The sequence below is a fragment of the Chlamydotis macqueenii genome, chromosome 10 (genome assembly GCF_036417535.1).
Source record: "Chlamydotis macqueenii isolate bChlMac1 chromosome 10, bChlMac1.mat, whole genome shotgun sequence".
Classification (NCBI taxonomy): Eukaryota; Metazoa; Chordata; class Aves; order Otidiformes; family Otididae; genus Chlamydotis; species Chlamydotis macqueenii.
The window spans coordinates 2835594-2848040 of NC_141565.1; the positions used below are offsets into that span (position 1 = coordinate 2835594).

General features: G+C 38.8%; 1 protein-coding gene across 4 annotated transcripts in view; it reads right to left on the reverse strand.

Moving 5' to 3' along the window:
- ATG7 (autophagy related 7) overlaps window positions 1–12447 on the reverse strand; it is a 103748-nt gene that overhangs the window by 73808 nt on the left and 17493 nt on the right. For 3 of the 4 annotated variants that reach the window (XM_086755704.1, XM_086755707.1, XM_086755706.1), the window contains 4 exons: window positions 8416–8610; window positions 3245–3448; window positions 2894–3009; window positions 2089–2164 (listed from right to left, as the gene is read on the reverse strand). In XM_086755704.1, coding sequence (XP_086611830.1) covers window positions 2089–2164; window positions 2894–3009; window positions 3245–3448; window positions 8416–8610 — 591 coding nt within the window. Of the gene's footprint in view, window positions 1–2088; window positions 2165–2893; window positions 3028–3244; window positions 3449–8415; window positions 8611–12447 lie in introns of those variants that run through there. The other variant, XM_086755708.1, reaches the window with a different exon arrangement.

The following is a 12447-nucleotide window of genomic DNA, read 5'->3' on the forward strand; positions in this document are numbered from 1 at the left end:
TGCAACAAAGAGACGTCACTAAGAACAGAACTTAAGTAGTTCACATTTGAGTAGTTACGTTTGAGTTAGAAGACATTCATGACAGTCACTAAATGTAAGTGTGAGGGTTGACAGATGTTATAATTCAATGAAAAGTTTTTCAATTAAAATCCTTATTTGATATGGATTATATCTCAAAGCATAGCCCAAAGCAGAACAATAATGCAAGTATAATCATATACGGGTATAAAAGAAATCAGATAGGACTGACTGGACAGTTAACAGTATCATCATCAGGAAATCTGTGAACTGAGAGATCATCATATTTTTCCAGTAGAAACAGTAAACTAGATTTCTAAAGTTTACTGGGAAATATTCTAAAAAAATATTACTCCATAATGTAATATTCTTAGATTTTTGTTAAGGGTGGAATAACTTCTTCACCATCCCTTTTTAGATGTTAAGAGAAAGTTCAAGTTACAGATCTGTTTTCCAGAGCTCTGGACCATAGTCACCAGTCTGAAACAAGGTGACTGTGTATGTGTAAGACTCACAAAGACTCAACTGTCAGAATTACTGAAGTTATTTTCAGAAGCAAATTCACCTAGCGTAAGTAAAATCTCTTTCATGTTATCATCCCATATGATCACAGGAAACATTCAGGTAATTACAGAAATTCTGGAAATTGACATTCATTTTTCAACTAAGGAACCAAAAACTTCTCCAAAGATAAATCAGAAGGGAGTACCTGGGTCATCAAATGAATAAGATTTAGATTTGGCTTTTCCTTCCTACTGAGGTGTAAGAGGTGACAAGTCTCCCTCAGATACACTGCAGCAGCTGGCACAGGCCGGGCCCGGCTGACAACAGCACGAGCACGTTAACTACAGACAACCCTACAGGGGTTGTAGTAAAGGACTCTTGACTCCAAACAATCTTTCTGTCATTGTGAAAATTATAAACTTACAAATTAGTGCCAAAGTCAGAAACTGCTCCAGACGAGCAGACGATGAATGCCAGCGAGGACACAAGCCTTGTACCGAGGGTACCTGAAGACGCCAATCAACAACTGGATATTCCCCACCAACCCTGCAGCTGACACTGTCCACAGTAACAGGCAGAAAATCTCCAAGGGGGAGAGAGAACAGGAGAGACTCCAGAATAACTAGAGAGAGAGAGAACTCAGGGAAAATCTAGGGGGACCCCATGGCATAAAATTAGCCATGTGTAAACACTAGTTACCACACAAAATGATAAACAAAATTAGACTAATTTGATATAGACCAGATGCTGTGATTACCTGGATGTTGCAAAGAAAACACGCTAGTAGCTTTACCTTTTTCTGAATTAAGATTCATTCTTAGCACAAAAAACATTAATATCAATAGAATCCAAAAATACCACTCAGAAACAAATAAAAGATTGATTTATACAATGGAAGCCTCCAAACAGAGTCTCTCAGACAAGCAACATAAAGGAAGAGGCACAGAATACTTTCAGTCCCCAATGATAATATCACAGGGGATATGATTATGAGGATAAGATCAGCAGGCAGCTTTTTGAAGGACTCTATCAATATAACAAATAAAGATAAGCAGTGATCTACCCAGTAATCTGAAAAATTATATCCTTAACACATTTGCCACTAGAGTTTGACTTTAGCAGAAGAATAAAGACTGCTGTATTGTACCAGAAATACACGAATATAATAATTGTGAGTTGGCTAGATTTGAAATTTTTTTTCTAACTCAGAAGGGATTTAAAAAGTGAATAAAAGTAACTTTGATATGTTTGTATTGCCAGCTCTGATGGGGAATAGAAAAGTCAGAGGTTGCCTTATTCACATAATATCTGCTCCAAATACATTCCTGCTGAGTAGGGTAGCAGGAATTGTGTGTCCACAACTAGGACAGACACAACGCCAGGAACACAAATACTTTGGTCTGTGTGACAGATAGATAGATGTATAGATACTTTTTTTTAAACAAACAGAGTCGGTCCTTCGCGGTATGAAATCAGCATAGAACATGCTTTTGCTAAAGTTTGTGATGCTTGCTTTGTACCAGTTCCTAGCTTTTTAACTAAAGTATTTACTCAGAAATTACTTACCTGATGAGGAACAAGTCCAAGGGAAGTAGGTGGTTCATTCATTCTGTCATCGCTACTGCTGGCCACAGCATAACCACTGCCAAAATCCAAAAAGGAAAATGAGAACAAGACAACACACTGAACAGCCAAAATTTCCAGTAAGCTTCAAGACATTTTGTTACAGTTTAGAATCTGGAAAGGAACTTATCTGGAAAATCTGTTTCATAGTAACTAAGATTCAGCATGGGAATATAAAAACCCTTTTTCAGAATCAGAGACTGGTCACATACTCATGTCCAACTCCTAACTCACTTTTCCTCTCAGATTTTGAAGACAGAAAACAAGCCTAATTTTCAGGTTACAGAATTTCAGAGTAATTTCTGTATCAAACTCACTTAACTAAAATTAAGATTTTGCAATATTTAGCTTATCTTGAAGCCCTTCATGTCACAAAAGCACTTATGATAGCTTCTCATTACACTCAAACACTCTCCTGAGCAAAGGAATGCCAAGATCCACTAACAGGAATACTTTTTCTTTTGAGATATTCTCAGTACTTTTCTACTTAGAAACCCAGAAAGAGAGAAAACTCGGGGTTTCCAAGATAAAAACTTCAGATTTCACGTATCAGCTCTCTCTTAAACACCGTTAAATGACAGTAATATAGGAGGTATATCCTATACGTTACACTAATTTATAAGCAACTTCATACCTTACAAATTGTCCTGCTTAATGCGTACTTCCTCCTCCTTCTCCCAAAAGATCATATTAAACAAATCTTATTTCTCAGAGAGCACCTTTGAACACCAATCCAGAAGTGACTCACCCTTCTGGATGCTGTAAAACAGAAACCATTAATTCCACTGCAAGCGCTCCAGCTATCATGGCTAATCCAGGCCGACTGACCGTGCACTGCTGATCCAAGGTCCGGTCCCTGGTAGACTACAAAGACAGACAATTCTAAAGGAAAGAAAAAAGTAACTAGCTGCGCTACTACACATCTTCAGTTCTGTGCAATTAATTTATTTGATCTTCTGAACAAAAGATGAGCTATTTCTTAACCCCGTGTACATCAACATAAAACAAAACCCTTTATGAAACACCATTTAAAGGAAATAAAAATTCAAGTCACAACAAAAGAGATACATAATCGCTGCTTGCATAAGGGTTTACTCACATCCCCTGGTGCCACAACATCATTGCAGAAGTAGCAACCCAGTTTATAGCCAGGGATATTTGAAAAGAGTGATGATCCCAAAAGATCAGAAGAAGCAGAGGCATTGTTGAAACATGATTCACCAGAATCTTGCTGTTTTGGTTTCTTTAGTCCGTGTCTCATAACAACAAATGTGTCAAATCCCAGCGCAGCATTGATGACCAACTGTGCACAATGAAGAGAGAACAAGAAATTTTCAGTAAGCCAAAAGAGGAGGGGGGAAAAAAAAGGCCTCAAGGTTTTATGCACTGTAAATGTCAAAAAACCCCACATGCTGTCAATGGATGACCAACCTGTGTACCTATCACCCTAGCCATAAACAACGGATTTTCTGACAAGTGTGAAATCCCAGTTGTCAAGTTTTCAGAAAAAAAACAACACCAAAACAGAAGCCTGTTTCAGAAGTCCACAAACCTTTATCTTTTTTTTTTTTTTTTTTTTTTTTGGTGTGTCTGTCATGGAAATTTGATACAAATCACTGACTCCTTCTAATTGTTACACAAATGTATGTGTACTTGCTAACAACAACAACAAAAAAATAACATCTGTATATCCAAATTTGCCCCAATATTCATACAACGATTAGTATAGTTATTGGAAAAATGTGTTTTGGTTCCAGCTCAGAATTTACTTTGAAGCTTGCTGCATGTTCTGTATATTCGTACTGTCTAAGTGCCAAAATATTCCAGGAGCCATTTAAGCACAACAGTGGCTACCGATAACAAGTATTCACCTCATTTGAAATGCTCTGTGTAGTCTTTTCAGTTCACGGTGTCTGAAATGTAACTCCTGTTCAATGAGTCACTCCTGTGTGGCAAAGCCATGAAATGCAAGTCTGCTATCCAAAGAAAACCTCTGCTCAGTGAGGAAAGCAATTAATGATTACTTACAGTCTTCATATGCATCTGTTTAGTCACATGGGGAGCACAAGCAGCTGCGGTACACAATTACACTGTCACCATTTTCCCCTTTCTCTCCAGTTTGTGACAAGTGCTCAGAGTAGTCTGAAGCTATATACGTTATGACCAAAATATAATAAACCCAACACTTAAACTAGCAGATTTTACTAAACTTACAGCCATTGATTTAGATACAGCAAAAAGTAAAACCAATTACACAATAATGACTGTAGCCAGTAAAGTATAAAGGAAGACATACTGCTTCATACGCAGATATTTTAGACAGAAATTCTAGTACAGCAGTTTGTCATTTTTCATTCTTACAGCCAGGAATTATTTAAAAGAGGGACTTTGAGGGAAGCTGTCAAGAATTAGCCATCTTAACTAGTAAGTTTGTGAGTTTCATCATCATCCTTGGTATTCCAAATAATTTCTGGATATTCACTTTCAACCTTGCAGTTAATTCCCTCCTAAGTCCTGAAGTCGAACCACGCTGCTGAATCTGTGTGGTAGCACAGCCAGGTCTACAGCAGACAACTAAAAGACTGCATCTTCTCTCTACATCTACCTGTAAAACCTGAAGATGGTGTTCCATTTTCAAAATAGGAACAACATGGCACAGCTGGTATTATAAGAAATTATTAATACTGCTAAACACTTTCCACTACAATAAACTGTTTCTCTCTCTTCAGTTTACGGTCCAGCAACTATTTGAACCTAATTGATTGACTCTTAATTTAGGAAAAGAAAAAAAAAATCTGTTTCTGATAAAGAGACATGGAAAAGAATGTATTTTGACATGTCTTAAAAAAAAATCTAGCAAAATTTTGACAGTTCCAGTGCTCAGCAGGAATAGGGATTTAACATTTGAGTTCTGTGTTTGTCTATGATACTTGTTTTGGGAGAAAGGACTGCAGGAAGAGCAAAGACCAAGGCAACTGAATGTTTACGTGGGGGAAATCAACTCTTATTACTACCCACGTACCCCTTACAGAACTTTAGACAGATTACCACTCACTATGGTCTTAATTTTCTGGGTGCCTGTTCTGAGACCTTGGGGTCCAAACCTCAGCAGTACTTCAGATTTACAGCTGCCATACAAATTCACATTTGAAGTAGAGCTCTCATTAGGTGTTCATCAACATAAAGCACATTGAAAAGCAGAAACCGAGCATTTCAGTTTGAATGCCTTGAGATTTCAGTGCTGTGCTTATTCAGTGACAGAGAACTCCATTTCCTCACATCAAAGTGATCTTATTGTTGCAGTTCAGCCCCGAACGGGACCAGAGTACACAGTCTCTCTCTCACTGCCCCCACCCTCCAGTGGGACAGGAGGGAGAACTGGTAAACAAAAAAAACAGCAAAAACACGTGGGTTGAGACTGAACAAAAAGTAAATTTAACAGCAATAACAGAAGAAAACAAAACAGTGATGGAAGACAAATACAGTACAATGGCTTACAACAAATCTCCACAGCCAGCTTCTTCCAAGTAGCAGAAGGCTCCACTCAGCACCTTCCTCACTGATACACTGAGCACGATGTCAGATGGGATGGAACAGCCCTTGGGCTAATTTGGGTAAATTAACCCCAGCTGTTAGCTAATTAGTTAACTATCCCAGCTGGGTGCCCCAGCCATAGGGGCTACCAGCTCAGGTGAACATTAACGCTATCCTAGCCAGAACCAGGACACTTATGAAAATCAATTCACTGTGATGCAGACACACTACACCACTGAATATCAGAGAACCGTCACAAAAATTACAAAATTTGTCCTCAAAGTATGAATTGATTACTGTAAGGCAAATACAGTGAGGGACCGCTCGCTAGCCAAATGTAGGGAGAAAAGTTTTGGAGATCATTAAAACAACCCTGGCCTGACTGAACCAGATGGGAGGGCTGCATATAAAAGTGCAGATACTGCTTACAGCTGCCAACCATCATACACCCAAAATAGTAGGCTGGCACTTTCCAGTTTCAACACCCAGCTTTACCAACTTGCTTTTTTTACGTGGTTTTTGTGCTGGTTTTAAACAGACAAAAGATTGCTGAAAGACCACAGGTGCAAAGTGCAGAAAAGACAGTAGGATTAACTAGATAACTTGAGCAGTTCCACACAGCCAGTTACACCTGAAGTTGTACTTCAGTGAAGTTCTCGCTAAAGGGACACACTGATCTTTTCACTGGCAAAGGGAAGTGCCTTTGAGCTACAAAGACATACAAACCTATTGCTCTGGATCAGAAATCAATTTAAAACAAGGAAAGAATGAAAGAAAAGAAAATGGTTTAGGACCTCAGGTTAAGAAGAAAAAGAGAGAGAACCGTCTGATCTGGAAAAAACCTGCTTCCAAAGCAGGTGCAGAGGAAATTTAGTTATGTTCAGATGAACATGAGCTTCAGCAGAAAGGCGAATATACTTGGAATTTTTAAGATAAAATTAGTTTGCAAATACCACAAATCTTCATTCTCTCTCCTTTCTACTGTACAGTTTTTTGGAAAGAAATAGAAACAAAAAAGAAACCACAACCAACTAACAACTATTAGGAACCTAGAGTTGGTATAGCTGGGAAAAAAAACAAAAAACACATAGGTCAGGAAATACAAAAATCAAAGATGGAGAAACAACATTGACTCAGCTGTGCAATATGTATGTTTTCTTTTACTCTCTTGTGTTAAGTTCACAACCTAGTAAGTTGCTATGGACATAAAAATACGGCCACAAAATACACAGGATGTGCACTGGCGTTAAGCTGACAGGTTAAAAGCTTAATACTTGCAATTGCTGATTTTGTGCTATTTTAACTGAGCAAACATGAAGCTGCACAATTCTTAAATGAATTTAAAAATATCAAGATCACTTGAGGGTGTTTTACTAAAGTCTACATCATGACAGCAAGGAAAGTAAACATTCAAGATAATTTAGTTGGATTCGTCAGCAAAACCATATTTTCAACACTGCATTAATTTGGAGAAAGATGCTGCTTCCCAAACCCTGTGTGATTTAGAATATTCTTTCACAGGAAGCGTTTGGATGCCATACTAAGGCTCTATCGTTCCTATCTAATCCTCAGTAAGATTTGCAGAACAGGAAAAAATGCCTCAAAATCTTCTCCCCATACACTCTCCTGACTCTCTCGGAAAAATTCTGTTAAGCTCACGTTTTATTTCTCAATCTGGTTCATCTAACCAGATCTGTATACTGGCCACAAAAGAGGTTTTAACATTCTGACTACAAAAGTATTTATGCATACAGTCTCTCTGATCTCATATACAGAGTATAATCGATAAAGCTTCCGATTGCCTGGAGAGGTGGTGGATGCCCCATCCCTGGAAACATTCCAGGCCAGGTTGGCCGGGGCTGTGAGCCACCTGATCTGGTTGGAGATGTCCCTGCTCCTGGCAGGGGGGTTGGACTGGGTGGGCTTTGAAGGTCCCTTCCAATCCAAACCCTTTGTGATTCTAGATACTTTAAGATATATATATATATATATATATAAGAATGTAGAATCTAAATTTCATGTACTGCAGCCCTCTCCACTTTTCTTTGCCTATAACATGAGGATATTACTTTTAAGCTACAGAAACAGCTGAAGCGTTCAACACTACTGTAATAAGAGTAACAGGCAGAGTTTGGATGCACTGGCTCGCTCAACAGTATGTTTTCCAATAAGACAATGAGAAAAAACAACTTTTGCCCAAAACAGTGCTGGCATACCTCTTTAATTTCAGAATTCACTTTCTAATTCTTCACTTTTGAGATACACTTTGAAAACGTGGTTTCAGACAAGTTTCTACAATTCACATCCCCTGTCAGTCGATCATTACTGTAATGACTTTAGTCCTCTTTATTATAACACCCTTAGTACCCTCTTAGTATTACCCTGAAATACGTGTCCTTGGAGTTGCTCAAAACATGCTGCCTAGACAAGACCTTGAGCAACATGCAGCAAGTTGGCCCTGTTTTGAACAGGGAGTTGGACCAGGTCACCTCCAGAGGTTTCTTTCAACCTTTACCATACTGTGATACAAGTTCCTATTTCCTTCTTTCAGCATTCTCTTTTTGTCTTTCACAGAACCTTTGAGGCTACAGAAAACAAGAAAAAATTTCTGCACAATCATGAAAGATTGGTCAAATATTTCAATTTCCCATAAAGTTATTTCAGGTATACATAGCTGGCTGACATGCAAGAGCTGAAATACAGCGACAAGGTTATTAGCAAGGTATGGCAGAATACCTTCCTCTTGCTGGCTGCAATGACAGCAGGAAGCCACCGACTCTCTCTGGTGTCCATTAGCAGGAAAACAACATCATGAGCATCAATAAGCTCTTCAAGTTTAGCCACATCCTTCCGAGCCTGTGCCATTGTTACTTCAGAAAAATTCACTGGGTGGCCTGGCATAGGAATGCTCATGTTAAAGCCTTCAGAACTCTAGATGGAGTCAGACAGAAAACAACATATGAAAAAGATAAACATACGAAAAAGTTCAATACAAAACTGCAGAGTACAAATTCAATTACTGTTTGGCAGAATGGCAACTTTCTTCTGTAAACCTCTCTGTAGATGAGTGCTGTGCACTGAAGCACAGTGCTAAAGTTTCTGGTGGAATGGCAGTCTCGGTCGCTGTATTTATGCGGAACAGAGCAGCTCAATGCAGAGATGCCAGTTTGGGTCACGAGAGCAGACCAACCACGTACAGGTGGTGCGGTGCCTGAACTAACAAGACCAGTTTCTCAAAAGGCCTTATTAGGCCTGGCAAATCAGTACAAGAAAACCGCTGAAACGCTCCTAATCCCAGAGGTAACAAACATCTTTACAAAAGCAAGCAGACAGATCTTATACATGATTATGATCATGCTGTTAAACTCAGATACACTCTTTGTCTTGGATTATCTCTGCAGTCACTTCACACACAATGTTAACGGGACGTAGTTTATATTTCTGATATTGAATATTGGCTCAATTACAGTACGACAGATGCAAAGTATCACATATTCTCCTGTTTGTCTTAAATTCTTCATGAGAAGAACAATAGTCTCGAGTGATTTTCATGTAATTCCACCAGCCACATGTGAACTTGATATAGAGGAAAATAACTTCTGAGACTTGTTACTCCAGTGCTTGGATGTCTGGAGGCCTGCACTATGCAGATGCTGAAACAGCCTGTTATTGCAGAAACATATGCCTCTTCCAACTCCGTATTTGGGCAAGGCATACTGAGCAGAAAACGGCTAAAGAGCCAAATAAGCATATACAATGCATATGCAATGCAAACAATTAACTCATTCATTCAGAAATACGTTAACACAATCTGCCAGCCATCTGCCATAAGGGAATAATGGACCCTTCATGTATGTTACAGAAGCACAGGTCTTGCCAAAGTCTCCTTGCTAGTCACTGTGCTGTAAGCAACTAACAACTTAAGTCAAAATTTAAAAGTCAAAATTTTTTAAGCCAAAATTTAAAAGCTGGATGAACCAAATATAAAATTTCATGGGAAGAGAATAAAGGAACATTGGTGGAACATGCTTGTGTATAGACCAATTACATGCACAACTCATGAATCCAGGTCAGCCAAATAGCCGGAAGGGTGAAGAATACATTCTGTATGTCACAAATATCCCTGAAGATAAAAAGAAACAGACACGAATAGCAGTTTGGGAAAACTAATTTGGGTAATATCCGCACTAACCATACCAAAGGATGTACCTTTTTCTTTTGGCCCCTTCTTCCTCCCTGCCCCCTCTGCAATCTCCAAGGGGAAAAACGCAGAGTCCACATGGCTGCTCTGCTGTTAACAGGCAGCTCCACCGTGTCCCAGTGAGGACAGCCCGGGTTCTGCATCACCAGCACAGGCATTGCACAATTTCTGCAGGTTTTACCTTCACTGTTACTATCTCCTCCAAAAAGCCGTGGCAGGAACACAAAACTTAATCCATATTGTATTTATGGATAACTCATCAAGTCCATGTACTGCATACAAGCGCTGATTCATCAGATAAGTACAACTGACACAGTGGGTGACTTAGGAGGTAGATTTTCATTCAAAAAACAAAAACGAACAAGTAAACAAGTAGGTTGAAAACTAGCTGCACGGAAATACAGTAACAAGGTTTATAAAATACTAAATCTTACCCGAATTCAGGAAAAAAAAAAAAAAAAAAAAAAAAAATCTATCCAGTGACTGTAGCTGTAGGAACACAGACAAGTCTAGCAGCTTCAATAGCTTCAATTTTACTTGAATAAATGTCCCTTGAAAAAAAAAAGACACCAGTCACTTGCAAAAGTGGGTGATAGACACTTTTGCAGCCAAACGCTGGCAAAAATAGCTAAAGGGGTGCCTTGTGATGGCACACACAGTATTTTAAGAAAGAGCAAATGTGTATATATCCCCAGAGACAGATGTTCCTTATTCCACAGAATTCCAAATTTCCTCAAGGAGTCTCTACATGACAAAAAGAATTCTGCTTGACTGCTTCACAAAAATACTTAGATTTTAAGACCAGAACCTTCATACTAACAGGAGATTTAAAATGTCTCCAAATCATCCAAAACAAAATCCTATTTAGTTACCATTCCATAAAGTATTACAATCACATTCTTATTTACAAAAAAAAAAAAAGGGACTTCATATTGACATATGCAAAATTATAAAAGATAATGCACTTTTCAACACTTTCATTGACAGCTGACCAAAGCTGTGCTTGAGGCTCCAGTGCTTTCGTTTTGGTGGAGTTTTTTTTTTGTAAATCAGACCAACAGTAAAACACTGCAATTTGTGGCGCTACCATAACCTTCTCTCTCATTTTAATTCACATTTCTATTAACTTTCTGTATTTTTTATTAAACCATAGCTCAGGTCACTTGGAAGATATTGGTGCTCAATATATTAAACCTGAACGGATGTGTGCTGTGGGCAGGTACACAGAAAATAAAGAAACAGGACGCTGCCATCATTAAATTGTTCTACTGGAAATACCTACACAAAGCGGCCCCCCATGCAGTACAATACAAAGGATGACAAAATGCTGCATTGACGGGAGTTCCATGCCTGAATACTTAGGAAATGGTTGCATAAAAGAGTCAATAGAGTTAAATTCCACAGCAACTATATGAATGACTCTGTGCTTTACCTACTTGCAACGAAAGGCTGTGAATCCGTAAAGTCTGTTATTTCCGGGTCCTCCCTTCTTTTTTATTATAAAACTCTAAGCTACAGTTAATTATAATCTTAGAAGTGGAATAGAACAACTCAAAGCTCCTTCCCAAAGCATTCCTTCTTGTTTCATTTGCAATGATGAGGTGGTTACTCTTCCAACTAGAAAGGATGTAAAATTAATAAAAAAAATAAAAAAGAATTTACATAGAGCAGTCAAGCATTTCAAGGTCAACCAGGAGAAACTGCATTTTGTGTGCAAAATACTACTCACACTGAAATCAAAGAAAGTACACTAGATTGCAAGTGAATTGCACAGAAATGCCTTCAGAACCAGCACGACTGCTTGGATTCCCACAGGCTTGAATGGGCCATGTAGGTTTCCAAACAGCAAGAGACAGCTTTGGCTGCTCCTTCAGTACGAGAGAAACGAGCAGGCTCAAAATCCAGGACACTCATCTTTTTATTCAAAGACGTTTATACTGATAAGTACGGGTTTTGGTAACAAGCAACAGTGTAGTCTGCAGTAACACGTCCAGCTCTATTTTGAGAAGTCTAGCAAAATCCGTTGGGTTATAAAAATCTCTAGATACACTGTCCAAACCACCCCAAAGCACCAAGACTTTACCCAGGCTAATTAAAGACTTACTGTTAGTCCATGTGCTTGGCCCGCTGCTTAAACCTCACCACTTTCACGTGCCGTCACCACAGTATTAACTGTTTGAACCAGAGTTTTTACTGTTGAGCCCTATTCATTCTTGTTAATGCTAGCAAGTTGATTCTCTGTGTATTTACTGATGGTCAAACATGATATCTCTTCTCCACAATTTCTACTGCAGAAATGAGTTTGATCGAAAAAAATATTAGAAACATTCTATCACATGGGCACACAGGATCTGTGCAACTGTCTCATCCTTCGTGCCACAAAGTTATGAAACTAGGCTGGAGTCCCACTGAAGGCTGATCAGTATGTGACCCACGGCGTGAGGAAACAACAGAGAATGCATAACACTGGTGGCGATAACGTGCTAAGAAAACAGTGGTAGATGCAGAAGATTTGAGCTGTATGGTAGAGGAAAAATTCCTTACATATAGAGTACGGGTTGCACACA